This window comes from Podarcis cretensis (assembly GCF_951804945.1).
Source record: "Podarcis cretensis genome assembly, chromosome: 1".
In the NCBI taxonomy this organism is placed as follows: domain Eukaryota; kingdom Metazoa; phylum Chordata; class Lepidosauria; order Squamata; family Lacertidae; genus Podarcis; species Podarcis cretensis.
This window is the reverse complement of record NC_137170.1, coordinates 29,143,903-29,170,130: the sequence shown is the minus strand read 5'-3', so window position 1 is coordinate 29,170,130 and position 26,228 is coordinate 29,143,903. Positions and strand designations below refer to the sequence as shown.

Here is a 26,228-nt window from a genome sequence, read left to right as displayed (position 1 = left end):
CAATTGCCATCACCACCACATCAGAAAACCTGCTTCGAGCTTTGGTCCATTTCAGCCAGGACTCAAGGGTTTTAAAAAGGGGAAATATTCCTGCCAATAATGTTATTCAACCCCCCCCCCCTTCACTTAGGACGACAGTTAACGATCTTCAACACCCAGGCGCAAATAGCCATTGGAGGAAAAGATAGAGGGCGTCTCTTCCAAGGCCAGCTCTCCGGTCTCTATTACAATGGCTTGAAAGTGCTGAACATGGCAGCAGAGAGCAGCCCCAACATCAAGATCAATGGAAGTGTCCGGCTGGTGGGAGAAGTGCCATCCATCTTGGGAACTGCACCTACAACCTCCATGCCACCAGAGATGTCTACAACAGTCATGGAGACCACCACTACTATGGCCACTACTACAACCCGAAGAAACCGCTCCACACCTACCATTCAGGTGAGTCATTTGAAGTCTCTATAGCTGGCTTGTGTTTTCTCAAATATATATTACGGCCAGATTCTCTCTCTCTCTTTTGTTTATTTTTTTTCTGATTTTATCTAATGATAAAATTCAGCACAGAACTTGTTCACTCTCAGTTTCCATTTGAATTATTGTTGTATGTGCAGACATGAGGCCAAGTTCTTCTGTGAAACTGTTTGACCCACTCATTAAGTTAGGGTTGGTTGTTCCTGTGTGGAGAACAAGATATGAACTTCATAAATCTGTGGAATTTGATAATGGAAGACCACGATGGTAGATTCTGGAAAGCCAGTGCAGATTAGTGTTCCTCATGTGTGCTATTTCTTTTTTAGTGGCGAAGTTTTTAATAGAGTGGATTGGGTTGCCCAAGCTGAGTTGTTCTTCATTCCTGTTTCTAACAATATTAAATAATAATAATATTTAAAGTGGAATATTAATATTAAAGTGGGAATTGTCAGATGGTTGCTTTCAGAGTCTGGGGCTCATTCATTCAGGTGCTTTTGAAATCTCTGATAGCCCTTATTGTCATGGAGGTATATATTTTTCTCTGACTGCAGCTTTGTTAAGCCCTTTAGGGCTCAATGAACTCTCAATACATCTTTTCAATAATTGCAGACAGAAAATAATCTACAGATCAAATATAATTGCCTTGATGAAGCAGCAGTAGACTGTGTTCTTCCCCAAGTACAAATGAGATTCTTCTGAATAATAATTATTGATTGCTTGATCTGCTTTCTTTGTCTGTGTTGAGTAGAACAGAGAACTCACCAGGCATTTCACAGAGACCTTCACATGTATAGAGGTGTCTTATACCTGCATGATAGAATTTATTGGATCATATGGTCCTTTCATTCGTAATGTGGTTTATTTCTAATTAGCTCATCTAATTGAATGGTTGTTTTCCAGTCCAAGCCATCAATAGCTTTTGTTTCCCTTTTTTGAGTTGTGCTTCCCCACAATGGTAATGCACCATTGCCCAAACATTTGATCTTGTTCCTGGACCTTCGTGGCTATGTCAGTTCTCTCCACCAGTAAAAACAACTTGACTCAACAAGGCAGGACTATGTCAGATCATAATCAGGGTTTCAAATGTTGCTGAAAGTGTGACATTAAATGCTAAATGCTGCTTTATTTCTCCTGGTTGCCTGTCAAGGCTCTACATCTTTTGCTCGCTGAAAAATCAGGTGGCTATGAATCAGTTCTAATTATTAGCTTCAATTGATGGTGCGTTATATAAAGGCCTCAGGTAAAGTCACCCACTTTGAAATTGGACTGCAAATAATTCTAATGGATTTTGTCATATTTGGAATGTTGTTCTTATACATTCTGGGAAAATGAAACAAAATGCAAGCCAGGTTTTCCCCTTAGTTAGCTCATGCAGGGCCAGCCTCATGAGATCTCGCCAGAAGCCACTACTGCACAATGCTGGTGAGCAAGGCTTGTGTGGCGGTGGGCGGCAGAGGTGAAACAGGATGTGTCATTCCTGAGTTAATGCTCTAATCAGAGTCTGTAAAGATTTTTTTGAGTCTATTCTGATGGAATTATATCAGTCTGTTGCGAGGTCACTGAAATATTTCATGAAACAGGCCCACCTAGATTATTTCTCAGAGGGTTTTTGACCTAATCTACATGTCAACTTGTTGAGCTGATTAAGTCATTATGTTCTTGAGAAAGCATCAAGGTGATTTAATACAGTGTAAACTGGCCTCTAAAAACATGGTTAGAGCAATGATTTCCTGGATGCACTCACACAACGAATGGTCTCATCTTGGCTTATATTAAAGCAATAACTCTTGACACTTCACTCTTTCCATTGAAAGGAAGATAAAAGTCAATATGCACCTCCATTACAACTCACTGTGTCTCAAGAGCAGGTCAATTTATTGTTATCACAGTGCAAGACAGTTCTTGCTTCCTTTCAGTCACTAGACTGAGTTGTTCAACTCCATTTGTGTAAGCTGTATCCTATACAGACTCAGCACCAACAAGAAACTCAAACATCACACCTCCCCTGACATACCGATTATTAAAATTAAGAAACAATATTTTTTGTGGGGGGGGACCTTTTTTTGTTGTGTTTTGGCACCGAGTGGCTTGTGATTCTGTTGCCTGTGGGGGGGAAGCACTGGTCACTGCTGTATTTTTTTTTTTAGGACCAGCAATCTCTTCTATCCCTACAACAACAACAACACCCCCCCCCCAAATTATCCAGAATGTCTGAACTTCCAGGGCAAGGGAGAAAATCCAAAATGACAGTTGGAAGCTATTTATCACTAGAGTGCCGAGATGAACAATTGTTAGGATATTTTTCCCTTGATGATCCCACTTTATGGGTCTTGATTGGCTAAGAAGGCAGAGGTTTATTTAGCTATCCTCTCTTGCACCAGCTGAAGGTACAAGGGCCCAAACAAATGTGGTTTAAATAACTGTTAGGTCATTTTATTACACTGTATTCATTCATTTATTCTCTAATAGCACACTGCAGATCTATGTGTATCTACTTCTCTTTTGCCTGATTCAAATGTGCAGAAATAGCCCACAAGCTCTGCTATTTGAATGGGGGTTCACAGTCAGGTGGGATTCAAATGTCTCAATGTTCATCCATGCAAATGAACCCAACTCACTTCTCGACATAGAATACTAAAATCTGAAGGAGATGAGTTTTGGCCTAGCTTCCTCTCTCTTACAAGCTAGTACTTTGTGCACACTTTCAGGTTCTAAATCACATGGGGGCAGACTTCATGGGTAGAGCTGCCTTCATGCTGCTGCTCAGCCCCAATGCATGGAGGGCAGTGGAAGAGAGCTATCAAGAACATTATGGAGAAAGCATGGCCACCAAACGCTCCTTCGCTCTCCCCATCATACAGTGGGAGATGCATTGGGAGATATGAATAGGAGTAATGTTCTGGCCTCAAAACATGCCAGGCAGTCAAACTTCTTTTGGAAGGGGAAATTTGTAAAAAAATTATGTGATCTATATATTGCTTGAACTCCAAGGAGCTCAGGGTGGCACCGATAGTTTTCCTCTGCAATTTTTATTTAAATCAACCTTCCACATTATTGACAAAACAATCTGAACATCAAACAGCTAGCAAACACTGAGAACGGGGCAACTCAGCCAGCCTTGCCCTTTTCCTCTATTCCATCAGCAGTGAGTGTATATAGGGGGTGGGGTGGGGGGGACATTGATGCAAAATGTCCCTATTTTCCTCTGAAAAATGTTGGAGGGGATGTAACAAGTAACACGATGCACATCTGAGCAGAGATATGTGGTGTTCTGTTTAACCCTGGAGCCTGTACTTGCTTAAGCTGATAGAAATTGGTGTAGTCCAAAGTTCACTTTGCCTACTTGTGATTTCTTGTTTGTTCCACTCCATTTAATGAAGCACGTTTGCTTCTGACTAACAGATCTGCCTACCGACCCTTAGTAAAAGTGCCACTTTGACCCCCTGACACATAAGTTTGCTCTGTATTCAAGCTCGGGTCTGTTCGGAAACGGCATGTGTTGTATTAAATTACTCTTACAGACCTCAGGGCCCTGACACACCAGCTTCTCTCGTATTAACAATATCCTCTTTGGGAATTCCACTTTGCCTCACTGCTGTGCATAGAACACGGAGGCATATGGCTATCGTTCACTTAAATGCTTCTACTTTTAACTCAGGAATGTCCTGGAGTGCAGGGCTGCTGCTAGATTAGGGCTGTCTCACATCCAAAATGAGAGATGTGTTGTTATTTCTATCAGGCTTGTTCTCGACAGATGCCTTGTTTCTGTTGTTGAGCTTTTTGAACTTTACCTGACTAGCCTTCTTAAGTGGCCAAAGACCTGGTGTTGGTGACACACAGCACAATAACTCCTCTATTCTGAGGCCCCTTTTTTCCTTTGACACTTGGGGTAGCGATCCTTTTCTATGGTTTTTGTTCCCAGCATTTATATTTTTGACAGTTCAGCTGCCATCAGCTGATATTTACAATCTACAGATATGGCTTCTTGGTGCCCCACTTATGGTGGAGGGATGGTGTTAAAATATAGGGCTTTCTCAATGGTTAACCCATCGTTGTGGAACAACATGCTCTGTGAAGAGTGGGTGAACTTCCTTTCTAGTGGCTGGTGAACTCTTTTTTGGGGGGCAGGTTTTTGGCTACTAAGTATTTGTTTCCTTTTAGGGCTGTTTGGTTCCTGCCTCTGTTGTATTTTTGTACCTTAACTGAATGTATTGTTTTATATGATTATGTGATTTTAATGTGTTGTGAGCTGTACTGAGTTGTGCATAGGCACTAGAATAGCAGGATAGAATATATATATATAAAATAACACCCTCTGTTTGAGCTAATCTAAATATTACAACAAATAAATAAATACACTGCATTCAACAAATTGTGTTTGTCCAAAATGCCCCAAATCAGGAATACAAATTCCATATTGATTTCACAACATTCCTCAGCAAAATCTAAGGAACTGGCTGTGAACAGTCAAATGAAAACAAATGAATTAGCACTGACTTGAATCCGTTTCGATTTCATGTACTCAATCATGTGGTGTCAAGGGACCAAAAATAGAATTCTCCAGTAAAATTAATATAAATTGTAACATGAAAAGTGGTTGTTGATTTCAGTTCTAGTTTCCACTGAAGACAGTTTTTTGAGATGAAACCCACAAAATGCGCTTCACCTTTTGGTTTTATTAAATTCATTTTCCTGAATCGTAAATGCTGAAGCTAAAGCATTTGTAAAGCCAAATGCTTGCTGAGTAGTCACTTCATAGTTGAGCTGAACAGATTTGATTAAATTTGTAAATATTTAAGCTTTGATATGCTTAGTAAGGACTATTAGATCTGCAGGAAGCCAAGAATGGACGAGTTAACCATGAATGGATGCCAAGGGTGAATGCAAGGGCTCCTTCTTTTCATTGAAAAGGATCAAGATCCATAGGCAGAATAGTGGGAGGCAATTCTTGCTAATTCCCCTCTTCCCCCTCAGCCTATTGCTCTCATTCTGCTCTGGATGGTCCTCTAACCTTCCAGAGCAAATTTTCAGGGGCTGGACGGGACATTGGTCTGAAATACTTCCCCACTTCCACGGATAGTGGATAGAATGTTGGATTTTGACCCAGAAGACTTGAGTTCAGCCTCCACTTAGCTCTGAACTTCACTGTTTACTATTGGGCCTAGGTAAGTTCACACACAGGGCCCAGGTGGCGCTGTGGGTTAAAGCTGTGAACGATCTGTGATAAGATCTTAATTGGCACTGGCTGGCTAATTACTTTATGGCCCCAATTAGCCCCAGTATAATGCGGTCCGGCACGCTTCCCAGCCAAGCTGCGCAGACCTTCTTCTCTCCGGTTTCGCCTTGCAGAGTAAAAACACAGCGGATCAAAACTGTTGCAGTCTGCTTCAGATCCAAACACACCAAGCACTGTGTATGTCCAAATTCAACAGTTCTTTATTGCAGCAAATATTTACAGCTCAGCATTCCTCAGATTCTCCTGGACTGCTAGCATTCATGGCGTCCGTCTCTCTCAGAGACAAAGTGAGAACAACAAGTAGAGCTCCTCCCTCCTTCCAATCACGTCAGAATAGGAGGCACAACTCAGAACAAAATTAACCCAGTAAGTTCTGAATCCCAACACCCCCTCTTGCCGAGTATTCTGACAAGACCTGTGGATGTACCTTTGCAGACCTCTGTGAGATCAATCCCTTCCCCAATGCCTTGCGCCCTCTCCTGGCGTTCCTGTCAGGCATCTGTGGAACATCCTCACAACTCTCAGATTCGCACTGTGCGAAACTTACCCACGCACCTGTGGCCTGATACCTTTCAGGTGGAATTCCCTTCGTTGTGCGACTGGACCGCCTGGGCACAAACTCAGGCACTTCCTCTGACTCACTGTGGTCAGCAGGTGTGTCCTCTGCATCCTGGGATTCCCCCTCTGACTTAACACGTCTTCGAACCCTTGGAATTACCCTCACAGGAGAACTAGGCTCACTCTTGGGCTCCCTTTTTACAACTTGCGGAGATGCCCCATCCTGCTCCTGACTTTGGTCAGTGAGCTGATCGTCATCAGCAGACTCAGCCCCTGGCTCTCCTTCCTCCTCATCAGAACCTTCCTGCTCTGAATCGGAAAGGCATTCTGAAAGAATATCGCGTCTAGCAGGGGGCTTTGACCTTTCCTCCTGCTTACAGAACTCAGCGTGTTTACTGATCAGCAGCTTACTCTGATCACCTGACGGGTACGCAAACCTCCATGCACGAGCCGCTGGCTCATACCCACAGAAGATCATTTTCTGAAACTTGGGTTCACCTGGCCCTCGCAAAGCTTCAGGCACCGGCAGCAAGGCCGTTGATCCGAACTCACGGAGGAAGTGTACCTGCGGCTTCCTCCCGTGAAGCATGAAAAACGGTGTGTCTCCTACCACTGCATTGTAGGACCGATTCCAGGTGAAGCTCACATATTTAACTGCCTCCATCCAAAACCTTGGAGATAACCCAGAATCTGACAGCATCACCTGTGCAGCCTTAACCAGAGCCTCACTTCTTAGCTCTGCCACCCCCCTCTGTTGAGGAGAAGTCACTGTGTGACTTATCCCTTTCTTGTGAAAGAACTTCTGCAAAGCAGACCCAGTAAACTGTGGACCTCTGTCACTAGCAATTTCCCTGACTCTGGTGGAGAACCTTAGTTCCACCTCCTCGATCCAACGTCTAATCAGCTGTGCTGCATCTTCCTTGGATTTGAGACCATGTGTCCAGGTGTTCTGCGAAAAATCATCCTGCAGCGTCAGCAGAAACCTGGCCCCTCCCAGACTTGGTTCCTTCATGGGACCCAACAGATCTATGTGCACAAGATCAAAAGGTTTCGTGGTTACCCTCTCCACCCTGGGGTAACTGCACCCTCTTACCTTTGCCTGTCTGCAAGCCTGACAATCTAGGACTCTTGCACATTCCTCAATTCTACAGCCTTTGGAAACCTCAGGTAGCACCTGTAGATCTTCAAGACAAGCATGAGCTGTCTTCTTATGCCACGCACAAGAACATGAAACATGAGTGGGAACTGTAGCACGCAGGGCTTGTGCTTTCTCAACCTTCCCCTCACCCTCCAGAGACGTTTTAAGAATGAAGAGATCATTCTGCCCCTTTGCAACTCTAACCAGTTGCTTCCCTCCTTTGGAGATTGTACAAACATCTTGTTCAAAGCAAACCTTAAACCCCTTTTTCAACAAATAAGGCACAGATAATATACAGTGTTGCACTCCCGGCACAATACAAACTTCCATCTGCTCCTGCAAAACAGAAAACAATACATTTGCAATGTTATTCACATTTTTCTTTTCCCCATTTGCAAACTGAACAGTTTTCCCAGCCGGAATTGCCGTGCAATTCCACATCTCGACTGCAGGGGTCTCTGGGATCAGGTTGCAGTTAGCTGCTGAGTCGATTACAAAGCGAAAATCAGTGTGTCTCTCAGAGCTGTCTTCAAACAAAGCCATACTGGCAACAAACGTCCCGCTGCCCCCTCTCTTTGGGCTTCTGCAGCAGTTCTGTCTGGTTGTCTTGGCAACCAACTCCCCCTTGCTCAGGGCCTTGGCAGCTTCCGTAGAAGTAGCCTCCTCCGTTGCCTTGGAGACCGGCCTGGCCTCTGCGTTCCCACGCGACTCTTTAGGCCTTATCTTCACTTTGTCCAGGTGGCCGACCTTGAAGCGTCTAGCTCTCCGGAGCTTCCCAGCCTTTGGCTGACGACGACGATCACCAGTGGAAAAATACTGCCCAGGGCTCCTTTCAGCTGGCCTGGCCCCCCTTCTTCCGGAAGAGCACTCTGTGCCAGCCCTGCCCTCGCTGAAACTGCGTTTCACTTCAGCACTCACAGTGGAAAACTTTTGAAACTTGCCTTTGGAATTCTCAGCCCCCCCGACTTGCACCTCAGGGACTGGGGCTACAGCCATTTCCAGGCTCTGCATGACTCCTCCAGGGCTCTGGCCTCCTGCTGAAGTTTCACACAAACTTCTCAGCACCTCCCAGGCAGCCCTTGCTGACTTTACGCCCTCCAAACTGGGCAAAAGTGATGCGTGTACACATGCTTTCAGCATAGCAAGCTCTCTTTGCATTCTCTGCTGGCTATCTTCAGGCAACGCAGCCTCAAAGCCTGTAATGTCTGTCAGGGGAAGTGGCTCTTTCTGGCTTACATCCCAAAGCCCAGTAACCAGAAACCAACCCCTTACTCTTCTGGACCAGGTTGCCCAACTTCTTAAAGTGAGCTTTTCAAGCGGAACGTCCTCAAGGACCTGGCTGTCTGCCATTCTCTCCTCTTTCCCGGGGCCCCAGCTGTACTCACGTATCACCAGTCAGCCCTCCGGCACCCGATTCCTCAGCTGCTTTCCCAGCTCTCTGCCTCTCAGCATCAGGCAAAACACAGAACGCAGATCTCTGCTCCGCTTCAGTAGCGTCTTCCCAGCTCTTCAAAGCTGACTTCAAACTTCAAAGCTCACCGGCAGACTCTCAGCAACAGTTTTATTAGCGGTAATTAGGTCCCCCATAACCTGTGAACGATCTGTGATAAGATCTTAATTGGCACTGGCTGGCTAATTACTTTATGGCCCCAATTAGCCCCAGTATAATGCGGTCCGGCACGCTTCCCAGCCAAGCTGCGCAGACCTTCTTCTCTCCGGTTTCGCCTTGCAGAGTAAAAACACAGCGGATCAAAACTGTTGCAGTCTGCTTCAGATCCAAACACACCAAGCACTGTGTATGTCCAAATTCAACAGTTCTTTATTGCAGCAAATATTTACAGCTCAGCATTCCTCAGATTCTCCTGGACTGCTAGCATTCATGGCGTCCGTCTCTCTCAGAGACAAAGTGAGAACAACAAGTAGAGCTCCTCCCTCCTTCCAATCACGTCAGAATAGGAGGCACAACTCAGAACAAAATTAACCCAGTAAGTTCTGAATCCCAACAAAAGCCTCAGCACCTAGGACTTGCCGATCGAAAGGTCGGCGGTTCGAATCCCTGCGGCGGGGTGCGCTCCCGCTGCTCGGTCCCAGCGCCTGCCAACCTAGCAGTTCGAAAGCACCCCTGGGTGCAAGTAGATAAATAGGGACCGCTTACCAGCGGGAAGGTAAACGGCGTTTCCGTGTGCGGCTCTGGCTCGCCAGAGCAGCGATGTCACACTGGCCACGTGACCCGGAAGTGTCTGCGGACAGCGCTGGCCCCTGGCCTCTTAAGTGAGATGGGCACACAACCCCAGAGTCTGTCAAGACTGGCCCGTACGGGCAGGGGTACCTTTACCTTTACCTTTAAGTTCACACACAGCCTAGCCTACCACATTGTATTGCTGTATATATGGTTGTCCTTGGAAGAATGGTAGAATAGAAATGTAATAATAAACAACTCTGAAAGAAAGGGGGAAAGATATCATTGATTAATGTCAGTGAGCCTCCCCATTGGTTTAGTTAGGGTTTGATCAGTGGAGTGCTTGGGGATCCATCCTTTTACCAGCGTCCAGCACAGTTGCCTAGCTGCATTTTGTTTAGGCTGAGGGCCATAGGATTTTGATTCAGAACTTCCCATAAGACACTGCTCTCGCAGCACTTTCTTTTAGGCATGCCTTGTGATGGAACACAGCAGAGAAGATTTGTCAGTATAATTAGCCTCTAACTGTCAGGGAAAGAAAAATACACTTGTCTCCTCTTGCGATTGCCAAGGTACTTTCTTTTTCACTCTTAAGAAAATAATTTTTGGAGAAGGAAATTGGCCTCTAATTTACTCATTGCTTGTTATGAGTCTCCAGTGACATTTTCATCCACTGACTGCAAAGCACTAAAGGAGAAAAAAATATTAAGGAACTTGAAAGCCCCAGCTTTCTGTCACAGGCCCATTCATATGACATAAAATTGTCTTTTCTTCCCCTCCTACCTTTTATTGTTGTCAAAAAAAATTATGTCCTGTGCAAAACAATTGGCCACCCAATCACAGACATTTACAATGGGGTTATCAGTGCAACACCATGGTTTGTGATGTTCTACTGGCACAATGGTTTGTACATACTTGTCTTATGTGTATGTTTTTATGGGGCAGCAATGAGGATGACAACATGTCTGAAAGGCAAAGATGGGTAAAAGGACTACTGTATTGGCCCAAATATAAGATGCACCCACAAATAAGTTGCACCTTTAAAATTCAAGGCTTATTTGCGGGTGTGACCCGCCTCCCAGCCCTACTGCCCTAGATGGAGGGCGGCCAGTGCCAGTGCTAGATTCTGAGTGCACTGTGCGCCCGCCTCCCAACACTACCGCCTCCAGGCACTACCTCCCCAAGCCAACGTGAATATGAACATACAAAGTTGCCTTAGACCTCTGGTCCTTTGAACATAGTATTATCAACTGTGACAGATATCAACTGTCCAAGGTTCCAAACAAAGTATTTCTCAGTCCTCTTACTAATGTCCTGTAACTGGAGATGTCAGGAATGGAGCCTGGTTTCAACTGGAAAAGAATAATCATATACCCAAAGTGATTGCCCTTTGCTTCATTGATGTTCATTTGGGCCCATTCCTGCAGAGGAATCTGCTAGGCACTATCTCACTGTAGTGTAGAAGCAATTGTGAATGAGTAAGTATGTGGGTGGATGTTTTGGGCCCTGGAAAATACAGATGACATTATTTATATGGCAAATTATCTCAAATGTATATATTTGAAAACATTTGATAATCTGTGTGATGAGAGAGAGGGTAAATTATGATATGCAAGTTGGCCCAAAAGCAGTTAGTTGTGTGAGTAATCACAATTTGAAATTCAAGTTTTTTTGACAAGCGTATGGCATGTTTCTGGAGCCAGTTTGCTTTCCAAATGCAATTACAAGTTTGAACGTCCTCTGGTATTCTGCAACAGCCTGTTAAAATCTGCTACTTTGGAAGTGGGGGGAGAGGCGGGAAATGCGTATGTGAAACTATATTCTTTGCAGAAGGTATAGATATGTATAAATATGTATAAATGCAGGCAAATAAATGCCCTAAAGTTCAGAGACTTTAAACACATACTTCATAGTCGTAGACCAGTTATGATAACTAGGATAGCAGATCATGTGAATAGGCTAAAAAACAATAATGGTTCCGTTTTATTTTTTTCAATTTTAAGCACGGGAGGGTTTAGTTTGTGCTGTAGGTTCATCAGGGCCCAGCCCTAGCATTTTTTGTTAATGCCAGGCTTCAGCTGTGGAACATATGAAGTATGAACAGATGAATGCCCTTGGGGAAGTGCAGTTTTCATCTTCTTCACCATGGAATAACTGCAGAGATTCATCCACACATTGGCGTTTAGAGGGAAGATTTTCCAGTTCAGAGGCTAATGTTTCCAGCAGATTTGAGCTCTGACATCTCTTTTTCTAGAAACGAAGCACAGATGCCAATGCTGGCTTCAATTTTTGTGTGTGTGTCAGGGGCAGGAGGAGGCTTGGGCAAGAAACCCTTAGCTGCTCCCCATTCCCTGGGTGGGCTCTCAGCCTCCTGGCTGTTGTCACCACTGCCCGTCTCATTCGCCCCCTCCTTCTGGAATGAAGAGCAAAACCAGGGGACTCTCGGGACCAGCAGCAGTCCCCCTGATTGGCTGTGGGTTTAGTAGTTCCCTGACATTGCTGAATTCTGACACTATTGCAGTCCGAACACTTCTTTAGCTTTTCTGCAGAATGTGTGAGGGCTTAAAATGGGTAGCGGGTAAAGGATGCGCATACTGGCCCCTTTCCCTCACAAATAGACTTCTGACACATGGGGGTCTGAAGGGGAATGCTAACTGTATTCAGTTGAAATGCACAGAGTTCCAAACTGAACTAACAATACTCAATGAATGGAGATAGAATCCTCACTGCATAGCTCCAAATGTTGAGATTGGACATGCCCACACACCCCTACCCAGTTTGGTTCCTCGTATGCTGTACCTCCTCTGCTTAACACCCTGCTCTTGCTGGAGAATGACAATCCATGTGAAGAACAACTCCATTTATTTTAACACCCCTCTCCAAAATCACCAGGATTGAATTGGCATTGGGCAATAATAATGCACTTCAATTAAATGCTAGACCAATCTGTGAAAATGAAAGACACTCCTCACACTTCTCCATCTTTGCTTCAAAGGTTCTGGGTATTTCCCGACTCAGCTTGTTTTTGTTTCTCAAAAAGGAAAAGGAGTGGGGAGGTTATGCGTTGAACTTTGTGGTAAAACTGAGCAGGTCCCTGATCTGCCTTGAGACCCCTTGTTAATAGCACTATCTGACTTGGGAATGTGAAATCATGACTGGAACCATCTCAGTGTGCCTTGTTATTTGGAGTGCACGCAGAGCTGATGCGCATACCCCTGTTAAACAGAAGCAAATTTGTATTTCCAGAATGGCTTGAGTTCTTAGAATGACAGGATTCATTGAAAGACACAATGCAAAGCAAGTGGCTGCTTAGGAATGAACAGAGAAAAATCATTGGCTTTGTAGCGCAGAAAGAGAGATCCAGTTTGCTTTCTCCCAGTTCTTAAACCACGTCTGCTTTGCTTGCTATTTATACCCTGCAGGGAAATGATTGGGAGCTGCAGGCATTGCCAAAAGACTTCCAAGGCAGACATTTTCATTTTGTTTTTGACAAGACTCATTGAGAGGTGGGGGATGCACATCTTACCTTTCTTGGCTCACGTTTAAATGACAGCATAGAAATTAGAAACACATCCTGGCTGTTATGACAGTCCTATTTCTTGAAACCATCTAATTAACGCCTTGGGTTTTCTTTGGTGAGTAACAGTGCTGTGTAGCTAATAGAAAGGGCGGGGCGGGGAGTTTCACACTGCATTCTTCTTTGTCGATGGGGTGAGCTGTCACTGAAATGGAAGCTGTGCCTGTCATTGCGAGCTCTTGGATTTGGTACAAGCTGCTTGATTGACAGCTGGACCTGCAGAAACAGCAAATATTTCCCTGTCTGCATGCACGGTTCTTTACTGAGGAATATGGTAAGAATATTTATGTATTTATTAATTTGCTCATACGTCCATTGCATTTATATGCCACTTTTCTGCCATGGCACTCAAGGGAGGTTACCATTTTAAAAGATAGAAACAAATGATATAAGACAGTGGTTCCCAACTGGTGGTTTGCAGGCCCCAGGGGGTCCGTGGCACAACTTAGTTGTGGGCCATTGAATGCATCAGCTTGCTTGGTTCACACTATTTTGTCCATTTAATCAATCAATCAATTTTAAAAATTAGATGGCGATCTGGAAATCTGTTGTTAAGTAAAAACTTTGTGGATGAATACATCAAGCCACTAGGCACTGTCTCACGGTGATCGTCACATCACTGCCACATGCAATTGCATAGGGGCATAAGTCCCTGCAGAGGCACTCCATAGAGCCCTCTCTGCCATTCTTTCCTCAACTTGGTGCATAAGCAAAAGGGAGAGCCTTTGTGGTGTAGTGGTTAGTGTGCTGGGCTATGACCTTGGGAGTCCAGGGTTCAAATCCCCAGTCACCCATAGAGCTCACTGGGTGACCTTGGACCACTCAGACTAATCTACCTCACAGGGTTCTTGTGAGGGGAAAAAATGGATGGGGAGGACAATGTATATCGTCTTGAAGTTCCAGGAGAACACGTGGGATATACGTAATAATAAAAATAAATTATGAAATAAAAAAGGGGAAGGAACATTAGTGTAGGCTTCAGGGAATCCTGAAGCAGGAGCTGGGGTAATTACAGATCCAGTTTAGATCAGGCCAGACTCTGGAGGATCTGGGGACAGTTCCCAAATGAACACAAGGAGAAAGCAGAGCTTAAAATCCATTGTCTGACCTTTCACCACTTCTGTGTGGAACCCATCACCAGTCTCAAAGGAAATCAACTTATCAGCTAATCCTACCATAAGGCAGAATGAAGTGGTCCACCTCAGATGGCAATTTTTTTGGCACCCTTAAAGGTTGACAAATTGACAATTTAGAGTATTTTTTATTATTATCACTAATCACTGTTTGAATCTTCTCACTTGGGCACTAACATATCTTGGGGCCATTGCTGCACTGTAACACTATTTACATGTGCTTTGAGACCCTTGCATGGTTGTCTTTGAAAGAGCCAGCCAAAGTAGAAGAGGTTTGTTGTATGCAAGCTATAATATATACAGAGCCAGGAGAAATTGCAGGGCTGGCTAATTTTCCCATTGGATGCATACAATGCCTCATAACCCCATGGCAGACTGATTAAAAAATAGTAAGAGGGGGGGATTAACTTGCCACAATCTTTATTCCCTTTTCTGAAAGGTGACCTCTGATGAGAGCAGAAGGATGTGAATGATTTTAATCTGCAGTAACAATGGAGAACCAGTCCTGACCGACTCCTGCAGTATAAATATATAAAATGACAGATTATTCTGCCGCTTCCTCCTCCCCTCCTGCCCAGACATACACATACACATGCCATAATGCACAGCTAAATTTCAATTGTGCTTTATCTCTCAGCTACTGCCCCAGTGATTAATGCTGTGCTTTCTGGGAGGCTGGAATATGAGGGGAGAGAGGGAGAAGCGAGATATGTATTTCTGGCGCTGTTTATCATTATCATTATTCCTTTATAATAGTTTTCCCTCCTGTTGGAAGAGCTTAATTTACTGAAGGAGCAGGGGGCATGACAGGTGAGAGAAGAGATGATGGCAGGTGGATGGATGGCTTGGGCAAAGGCAAGGACAAAGATAGGAAGCTGTGCTGTTGAAAGCAGTGAGCAACTTTTGAAAAGTGTGGTCCTCCCCCCCCCCCATATTAAGGATTTAGAAAGACAAGACCAATTTACACCTTGCTGTTGCAACTTCCTACATGAGCTGCCCATTCACCATTGTGGGGAAGGGCCACAGCTGAGCATATGCTTTACAGTGCAGAAGGTTTTATCTTTGATCCCTCACATCTGCCAATCACTGGTCAGCTGAGAACATTCCTTTGGCTGGTGCACCAACTACAACCATTACTGGACAAGGATAGCCTTGCCAGCATGGTTTATACATTAGTAATTTCTTGATTAGGCTACTGTAATGCACTCTATGTTGAATTTCCCTGTAGCTGGTTCAAAGCATGCAGCTAGTGCAAAATGCAGCTGTCAAGATACTTAATGTGACACCCAGCTTTACACATACTGCGCCATTGTTGAAAGATCAGACCAGCTGCCAAGTTCAAGATTTTGTTCTTAACCTTTAAAGCTCCATATAACTTGGTACTAAGATACCTAGCAGGCTAAGTCACTCTTAAGATATTCCAAGGGGATCCTGCTGGTCAATCCATGACCAGTGGATTGTCACTGGGTGACTAGGCTTGTTCAGAAATCGGACATCGTCTCCTGCAGGTAAAAGGGAGGCAATGTGGGCTCCTGTGTGTGTGTGTCTGTGTTATTAGAAAGAGCATTGCCTTCACTCTCCATGAACTCTGTGATCCATGGAGGTTGGGTGGCCTCTAGCCCTAGGGGAAAAGCCCCACCCCCAACTCTTGGCCTGAGGTGACTCTATGGTTGCAGGAGGCTGGATGGGCTCCTTGTCAGCAGTGGTGGGAAGGGAGAGCAGGTTTGAAGGGGAGCCACAGAGAGAGTGGGGCAGAAGTGGCCAGAGGTGAAGCAGGAAGGCAGGGGATCCAGGGCAGACATTGGGCTCTGGGGAAATGAGGGGCACTAGTTATGGCAGCCACGCTATTACACGGAAGGGTTAACAATGATGGTGGGGTGGGTGGGGGGCACTGGTCACTGCCTCCCCTCCCCTCCCCTGCCTTAAGGTGTTTTCCTTAAGAAACCTCAACAATTTGGGGGGTGTCTGGATTTTTTCTTTTTGAAATATGGCAAGTCTGTGGGTGACCTTCTTGGTGATGATACCCACCCTCTCAAGTGCCCTTTTGGTAATTCATGAGGCGGACATAACAGTGCGTTTTAAACACTTCTTTTAAAACTTTAAAAACCCAAGCATTTTCTTATCTGTAAGCAAATACAACTTTGCTTCTGACAGTGAATATTAGTGTTACAAGTGCATTCACATAAAAGTTTGCAGAAATTCGAGGGTCACTCTGTATTCTGGGTTGGAGTGTCACTGTAGCTTATTGGTAGGTTTTGGGATTCAGTGACGGTTCTCCCTTAGCCACTCTCTCTGGGAAATAATTGTAGATAAATGCAACTAGCAGAATGATCCTGTGGATGTCTATTCAGAAATAAGTCTTGCTGATTTCATCTAGGTTTATTCCAGGATTGCAGCCAAGAAGTGAACCAATTCAATTTCCCCGTGAGAAGGCAGGATCTATGTAGACGTAGTATCATTAACAGATTTATCCCCTAGTGGCTAGATAAAAAATAAACATCAATTAACCTTAAATGCATATGGTCAAAGCAAGCACAGTGTAACACAAGCTGCCAAGGAAGACAAACCTGCCCTAGTTTTTGAGAAACTTAGGAATGGGTGGAGGTTGCAGCCCAAACCTACTTATCATTGGGCAAAACTTATCCTCACCCAATACTCCATCTCCAGCTATTGCTTCCATAACTGATGCCTGGGATTAAAAGATAGGAAGTGACAATTCCAGTATCATAATGGATAATACCAAAGGCATAAAGAAAACAGTATTGAAAATGTATCTTTGGAGATCAGTGATTTGCAGTCACATTACCAAACCTTGGAGTTCTCTTTGTCCTCCAAGAGGCCATGTGTCATGACCTCATTTCCAAGGGTCTAAGTCAGTCTTTCTACTCTGGAGGCAGGAATTTATTTCCATAAAGCTGTTCCTGATATATACCAGGCATCAAAGGCTGCTGGAGGATTAGAACGGCAATACATTTCTTTTACAGTATTTACTATTCACATCATCCTCTAGAAAGGTAAAAGGCTGCTCCGTGGATCTTCTTCCATCCAGGTGCTTCTCAAATCCACACATGCTTAGCTTCAGGAATGCTGCAGCATTAATTTCTCCCTGGCTTGCTACTGGGTCACACAATATAATTAAGAGCTGTTGTCTTTTCTGGGGGTGAAGACCAGGAAGCAAAGGCAGAACAGTATTGCCCCTTTTCACATGCATGTTGCAAATGAGATAGATCCATGGATGTAGATTTCACTTTTCTATCACTAGAGTGGTTTTAAAGACAGAAGGAGGGCATTGGTCTCTAGCCTGCAAATTTCTCTGCTTTCGTCAAGCCTGGTCATTTTGAATTTACAAAGCACTTTTCTGCTATTCAAATCTATTTAATGGCTGCAGTAGCTCAAGGTCAATTCCCCTGAGAACCGAGGTTTCCTCCTCCACCAGCTGAATGCCATTCTCCCTCCCCTTTGGAAATTTGAAAGATGCTTCTTGTGCGATGGCAGCAAAAGGTGGCTCTGATTAGGCACTATCATTTTTCATTCCCTCAAAGGAGGCATTAAGCTGTTATGGATGGAGAATATATGAAGTGGCATTTGCACTGTGGTTCTTTGGTACCGAAATCACTAGGTGAGGGATGATATAAATCTTTGGGTAGGGCATTGCAAGTGAGCAGAATTTCCAAACTAAAGGACTTCCCTGTGATCAAACTTGGTACTCATGTGGTCTTGTCCATGCAATATTAACTGTGCTCAGCTAACATGTGGAATAACACCTGTTGATTGAGAGAACAGGAATGCGAGCCAGGAAAGGCCTTTGTTACACACCTTTAGGTGCCGGGCAAAAACATTCCACTTCTCCCAGGTCTTTGGCCAATTAAACAATCTGTGGCCTTTTAAACTGTGGAAGGAAGGGTTTATCGTTTGTTACTATGGTATGTATCTTTGTGTTTTCATACTGTAAATCACCCTGTGATCCGCAGATGAAAGGTGGTATAGAAATTTTATAGAAAAAAATTATATATCATCATCATCATTTACCCAGTGGGATGCTGCCCACTGATGTCCCTCTCCCTGCCAGTGCCCAACCCCAAGAAGGCTTAGACAGAAACAGGTGTGACCTTCCAATCAGAATCAGAAGCTAGGAAACCGCCATCTTATATATTCCCACAATGTTGAGCCCCCATGTAGTTTCACTCAGGGACATTGTGATAAATTTACAATGGCAGCTGATGTCATGCAGGTGCCAATTTAAGTCTTCCGTGATGCTCTGGACCACCCAAAGTAGCCCCAGAATAATGCTGTGTCAGGCAATTTTGGGTGTCATGAGACATTTAAAATGGCGACTTGGAACCACTTGGTGATTGTGTGGGGCATGGGGCCCAGCAACTATCAATGCTTATGGGCCTCACCGTGCTGCACGGGGCCCAGAAATTGCCTCGGTTTTAAACAGCTGGTTTTAAACAGCAGGTTAAAAATGCCGTTTATTTATCACAGTTGTATTCTGTTCCTCCAAAGTTGCCCAGAGTGGCAAATATGGGAGCTGATTCATCTTATCTTCACAAAAAGCATTGTCTCACAGCTGAGTAAAATCTGAACACAGCTCTCAGTGGTCCAAGTTCCCATGTTTTAAACTTAAGACACCCAAGCTCTCATAATGCATTTATCACAATTTTGCCCGTGCTGGGAGAGCTCAAAATCACCCAATGACCTGCCTGTATAAACAGGGACTGGAACTCAAGTATCCCCAGTCTAAAGCCAACTCTTGTTTCACTGAGTTTGTTTCTGTGTTTTTCTGTACTATCTGCCTGCTGAAGTGACAATATTTGAGTTTGTTGGTTTGTTTTTTAAAAAAGCTCTTTTGTGCATGCAGGTGTAAGGATCACAGTCTAGGTACGCACTATCTAAAGACAATAAATGAATATGCTTGGGCTATTCAGTAGAGGTACAAAGAATAAGATCCTCTCTGGGAGGGATTAGAGGTCATTCTTAAGGCAAGGAACAGAAGGGTGGCAGGGAAACTATCAGATCATCTGTATATCTAGTGGCAGATTTTACATGCTGCAGTTCTCCAGCCTTGATTTTCAACCTTGTGGAAGACTGGCCAATAAAACTCCATTGATGATTTATAATAATAGAAAATTATATACTAGGAAGATAGTTGCTCATGTATTTAAATGTATGTAGATGTTAATCTAAACACTGGATTTGAAAATATTAACTATCTCCCCACCTTCACAATTATATCATTTGGAAAAGTTCTGTACCAATTACTATAATGCGTCATCAGTCATATGTTTAGATTTAATCTTACTTCCAGAAACAACATCTTTTCAATGTGCCCTAGAATGGAGCTTTAAAAAACACAAACCCAGTGTATTTACTCTGCTCAGAATTAAGGATGTTGCAGTATTTGGAAGTATATTGGCTGTACCTTGCCCCAAAGAGTTCATTCTAGCTTGGCACTTTGAAGAATTTGCTTCATCGTCATATACAGAGGCAATCACGATATTCAGAAGACATGCTGTCCAAACAGATTTGTGGTTTGTACCCCAGAGAAGCACCTGCCTTGATGGGTAGTCACAATGTTGTGCCCTATGCAAATCGAACTCATGCACAGCGTGTAAGAAAGGATTAATGTTCTCACTGCTCAGTGAATGAAGAGAGTATTGGAAATTTTACCCTTCCTGAAATATGTATAAATTGATGCGCACACATAGAAGCTGTATCTTTAATAGTTTATGTTTAAACAACTGAAACATCTAGCACCTCTCCTTAAAACCCTAAGTGCTATATTCTAATGCCAAATCTAATTTCTCAAGTTAGGGGGCAGTATGAAGATTTGACATGCTAGAGAGCTGGGTTATTTCTCCTAAGGAATAAGAACCTAAGAAAATCCCCTCTGGATTAGACAAAAGTGATATCAAGCATTCTGGGCTGTATTTAATGTAGCACTAAGCAAAAAAGTTCCATTGGCATGAGGACTTCTTCTTGAACAGTGGAACTTTACACACACCCATCCGCCTCCTGCATGCCCCCCAAATTATGGTCTGGGGGATCCTCAAACCCTCCGCAGCAGATCTGAGAATGTTGTGGGGCTTGTATGGAAGGGGAGGGAAATCCCATTCCACCAGTGCTAATCCTTGCACTAGAGCAACTATTTTATTGAATACTGCCCTGTTTCCTGCAGTGGCCAACCAAATGCTTCTGGAAGAGCCATAAACAGGGTATACACATGATCCCTTTCACCTCTGTTGCCTTAAGCAGTTGGTATTTACTAGTGTACTGTCTCTGAACATTTAACCATCATGGCTAACAGCTGCCGGTATCGTGCATGAATCTGTCTCGTCTTCTTTCAAAGCCTTCTGAGCTAATGGAAATGGCAAACCATTCTGGCTTACAATATTATGTTCTAGAAAGGCCAGGGCAATGCAGTGCCTTTTAGATGTTGCTGGACTATAACTCCCATTATCTCTAACCATTGGCGATGATGGCTGGCACACACCACATTGGGTACCATGTTCTAGAATGAAGAATGGGTCCTTATTTAGAATGAGAGATCTTGCATATATAAATGATACCTCTTAAGTTGTATGCTTGGATCATTTGGCTTGCCTTTCAAATACCACCTCAGCAGGGGTAAACCATGCTGGTAGGCAACAAGGCTGTTCTAAGCAATAGGACAGCGAGTAATGGGTCTTTCTAAAATATTTCCTTCCCTTTTTGTTAGGTTTCTTTCCTCCTTTCTCCCTGTGCTGTGCATTGTTGAGATCTTGCAGCCCTCTTCGGATATTTGTTTCTCCATGTGATTAACAATGAATGGAGGAGTAAGCAGAGATGAGGATTCTCACCCCACTCCTTCTGTCACGATCTCAAGTTGGAAGATGGCCATCTCCAACGTAGACCCTGTTCTACTCCTGTAGACTTCCCAGACCATTTAGAACCCTGATTTTTAGTGTTCTAAAGCAAATGTAGCCATCCTGCTGTAGACAGTCACCCTCCAACATGCTCTTCTCTTCTTCCTCTGCCAAGTGTTAAAATCACATGGAGAAAGGAACACCTGGAAAAGGCTAGTCTTTTCTGCAAAACATACATTTTCTGTTAGAGATCACACCCCCAGCCTGCTTCTGCTCTTTCTTTGACAGCTCCCTTGCTTTGAAGTCTTGTTTGACTTGGCAGAGAATATCCATTAGCCTGTGAGCTTTTATTTTATTTTATTTTATTTAAGCTTTCTCATATTTGACCCCTGCCCCCTCCCCCATAACAAATCCTTGCGTTGAAAACTCTGCTGGGAGTTATGTGTTCCTTTGCACTGCTGAAAGCAATGACACAAATTATTTTCAAAGTGTCCTCTAATTGGCTCACTGGCCAGAAATGCAAGGCTAATTGTAAGAATAATCCACCTGGAGCCCTGCCTGTTGCACTTTGGGCTGATGCTGAAGGAGACATTGAAACACCTGTAAAAAGATGCCCTCCCTCAAGAGAAGGGGTAGAGGGAAGCAAATTGAAAAGGGGACATGGCAACCTCTGGCACACACACACACACACACACACACACACACATATACTTATGCTTCCTTTGATCCTTTTGCATGACCTCCACTGTGCCTTCAGGAGTTTCTCTCTAGCACTGAATGTTTATGACACACCATCAATGGGAATTGTTTCCTGCAAAGAATTCACAACAGTGTTATTAGACCACCACATCACTGTTTTGCCCTTTTCTGTCTCAGCTTTCATCATTATTCTCTCTGTAGCCATTACCCCTGTTATCTTTCTCTTCTGTGCTGCTCTTGCTCCTGAACCAATGTCCCTTCCTACCCCTTAATTTCTGTCTCAATTCCTCTTCCTTCCATGTGTTTATTGTATTTTCTGCATGACACAAAGCATTGTCTGAGATACGGCAGTAGAAGAATTGCTTTCCCCCCTTCTAACAAACGGCTTTTTCTGGCTTTGCAATTCTAGCCAGCTGGCTCTTAGTCCCTTTGCTGTTAGTATATGTCATTTCTACTTCCATCTGATATACCAAATGCCAAAAGGGAATTTGTTATTCATTTTGTAAGAAAGATAATGAACCTCCATGGTGAAGTGTCCCATTAGCTAATGGGAAAAAGTTCAGAAACATTTTCAAAAAAGCTACCAGCAGCATCTAAAAACTGACCTCATTAATTATCCCTTGTTTGGGGTTGTATGTGCAGTGGGTTTCTAGCTGGTCATTATCATATGGAATTGTGAATATGGTTGCTTGATATGAAAATCAAGAAGTAGAGATGGAGGAAAAAATTCTTTCAGTTCATACTTTTAGCAAGCCAACCTAATTTGCTGGTCCCAGACATACATGGACTGGAATGCAACTGTCAAGCAGATTGGACTTCCTGAAATGATGTGATGCAGTTTTGGTTCAAAAATATGCACACAAAAATATGATCTGTATTGGGAAAATATATACAAAAATGCTTATTTCAGGATTTTTTAAAAATAGGCCCAAAAGAACACGTTTTTTTAGAGAGATATATATATTCCTTTCTCTTTACTGCTATGGAATTTGACTCACTTGGTTTATAATTAAAAGGCAGCAAAGCATTTGGGTATGGGAAAGGGGGAAATTTGGCAGGGAAACTGAAAGAAAAATTGTTATATATTAAATAGAAATGTGAAAAACTCAAGCAAACAAACAACAGTAAAGCCTACAAAAGAACAGGACTGTACAAACCTATGATTCAAATGCATGTAAAACTGACATGGAATAGAAATAAGTTGATCCATCCATATCAGAAGTGTTAGGGTTAAATATTACCCTGTACACAGTTGATTCATGCAAAGTTTTTTAGAGCAGGAAATGTCATCCCTTTCCTAAGTAATCATCTAAAATATTTGCTGATCTTTGTCACTGCCATTCAGGGATCACATGAGATATCTAGAATAAACACACCAAAAAGCAGCCTGACACCCTTGCCAACAAATAGGCAGATAGGAAGAGCAATTCAAAAAAGTGACAGCTAGATAATTCCATTTGGGATTCAGGATCTGTGTTTTATGATGGGGAAAGGAAGAGTCTGCAAACTGCTTCAGTTGCTCAAATGTGATGGCCCTCCAACTCTAACCCCTAGGCAGTTATTTCAGTGTATACAATCTGATAATAACCCCTTTCACTAAGTGGAAACAAGCACCATCACAACTTAACAGTGTGTTCATCCTTTTGTAGAAGTGGAAAGCATAGTCCTCTTGCTATTCTTTGCCATGTGCAAAGGGGGGGGGGGTATTAACAAATGCCTGAGCCTATCAGCTGATCTACCTGAAGGAAGGGTTGCAGCCAATTGCTGGAGCCTTTAGTTGAGTGAAGACTCACTTGCCAGAAATTACTCCAGACTTGAAATGGAGCTCTCCCCAGCTAGCTGTCTAATAGCCCAGTAACACATTTTGCTCCACACTTTCTAGAAACATGTCTGCACTTCCCAGTCCTCATCCAACCCCCTTTTTGCCCAACCACTTTCCCCAGGAAAACCCAGTATTTACTGCTGAATCAAAGAAAATGGCAATTTGGGTTTTCTGTGAATTGCTGTTTGCTCCACTTCAGCGGCAAAGAGCAGTTTTTCACAGGGAAAGCACCAGGGCAAAATAAAAAGGCTGTTTGATGCAAACTTGAGAAACCTGTACCTCTGTCTAGAAATGTAGAGCAAAGGTTAAGTGTGGATGAGCCCTAACTCAGGCCTGGTGTCTGCACCCCACATGCACAGGTAGTTGCCAGGATCCCACCTCTTTACCCACAGATCTGCTTATGAGTAGAACATCTAGCATGGATATCTTCCCAAGCAGCAGATCCAACATTTGCATGTTGCTCTTGCCTTTCCATAGTTCTGTAGATAATACAGAGAAGGAAATGAATATGTCCTTAATGGCAGACAATCAATGTTGCCAATGGTGAAGTTAAAGCTACATTAGATGACAGGCTCTACACGTTCTGTTCTGGGCTATGTAAAAATAACTCCTTTGGTGTGAGGGCCATATCAGCTTCTCTTTTGCAATATGTTCTTCTACTGCCCTGCCATCAGCCTAACAAAAACCTGGCTCAGGTTATCTCTGATGGACATCTGGTGTGGCTAGTGTAAGAGCAAGTAATGCCACAGTTGTTTGGGGAACAGCTGGGTGCTGCTCCTATGCATGGGTTTTGCCCAGAGGAAAATGATTCCAGTGCAGAAAGCTCAGACAATTCTTCTCTACTGCTAGAGGCACGCACACAAAAAGAGCAGAGCAGCTGTCACACAGTTCTGACAATGGCCAATTCCAGCACTTGGGCTTTGCGGAAAGAAACGGTTTATGAGCATTTGATGTAAAGTTTCTGCAGGGGTTTTGCATCATCCCTTTCTGCATTGTCAGACAGAAAAGGAAATGGCGGGGGAAGGGAGGGAGGGAGGGAAAGGCAATAGAGGTCAAGTGGCAAAAAGAAACACGCTAGGAAATGGGACTTCTGGCTTTTGTGACATTTAGCAAATGCTACCTCTCTGTTCTGAAGCTTGCTCTCCTGTAAACGGGGTACAATAACATTTACACACTGTGCTGATTGCATTGCAAAGAAGCAAATTCCATTGAAGTCAATGTGACTTAACCTTACAGATATCATGGACTACCATAGTGGTCCCTAAAATGTGCAGCACCCCCGGCTTCCATCAAGCAGTATGGCCCTCTCCCTAATCCCACACTTTATGTGCATGGATTTGCTCATGACATATCTCTAATGGAATAGAAGAGGCTGTGCATTTCCCTTTGTCAATATTGGATATGGCATTAGAATAACCTATTTTTGCTTTCTTGGAGTTCATCTTCGCATGGATCAGAAGATCCATGTAGTCTCCTCCTCTTCTTCTTCTTCTTCTTCTTCTTCTTCTTCTTCTTCTTCTTCTTCTGACTAATTTTTGTTGTAGGGGTCAGCCGAAATTGTTGAACTTTTTTTAAGGAAATCACAGGTAAAAAAAGAGAATACCCATGTTGCCTAGCAATTGCTATATAAATGTAGATTCCCCATGTGGTACACTATGAAATGCAGATGGCAGCTTCTTGATATAGTAGCTTTTAGGCAATGGACTTACTCCACTCACCCAGTCTGCTCACTGCATCGTTCTGCCAAAAAGGAGTATAACAGGCTTTGTTTCCCAGTTGGACCTTGAATGATCAAAGTGAGTTTTCTTGAGCTCTGGTGTATTCCTGTATCCTAGGTATTCATATGGTTCTAATATTGCTTTGCTCCTCAATCATGAATTCTAGTTTTGTCTCATAGCCCACAGCCCAACACAATGAACCTAGTTCCACAGCAGCAGGGCTGAAATGAACTGTGCAATTGATGCAGTCCACTATGAGTGATCCCCAGCATTAACTATACACTGAACGGACCCACTGAAGTCATACTCTGCCGTTGCCTCTTGTTTGCCCAGATATAAGATACAGAAGAGTGTGTAAATTCACTGTAAGACCCATGAAATTCAGTGGGACTTCTCCCATGTAAACTTGCTAGTGAATCCATATTATTCAGTGAAACCATTTTTTAAAGGTAGGCAATTTATTTAAACCCATCCTCAAATTATCACATTATATATTTGAATGAGTGAATCTCTGTTTCTCTCCAGTCCTACATATCTATATCATCTATATCTATATATCTATATCTAATAGTGATTCAAATTCTACAGATCTACCCATAAGTCTGCTTATATGGGGCAGAAAGCAACTCCCCTCTCCCCTTCATTCCCTTTGCTCCCATCCCACCCACCCAATTTTTAAAAAAGAAAGTTCAATGAAACTTTTAGGTTAGCTAGCTTGAATGGGAAGCATGATTTCGTTCAGTGTTTTGAGTCACAGTTTGTTGATTATTTAATATATCGTTGAATTCTTGCTGTCAGAAGGGGTGGAGAGTTTGTGACATTTTCTGCTTCAGGTATCAAAATAACTTGACCAGG

General features: G+C 43.4%; 1 protein-coding gene across 13 annotated transcripts in view; it reads left to right on the top strand.

Moving 5' to 3' along the window:
- Positions 1 to 26,228, top strand: part of NRXN3 (neurexin 3) — a 1,235,498-nt gene that overhangs the window by 1,099,259 nt on the left and 110,011 nt on the right. For all 13 annotated transcript variants that reach the window (XM_079988538.1, XM_079988533.1, XM_079988539.1 and 10 more), the window contains one exon: positions 131 to 438. In XM_079988538.1, coding sequence (XP_079844664.1) covers positions 131 to 438 — 308 coding nt within the window. The remainder of the gene's footprint in view (positions 1 to 130; positions 439 to 26,228) is intronic.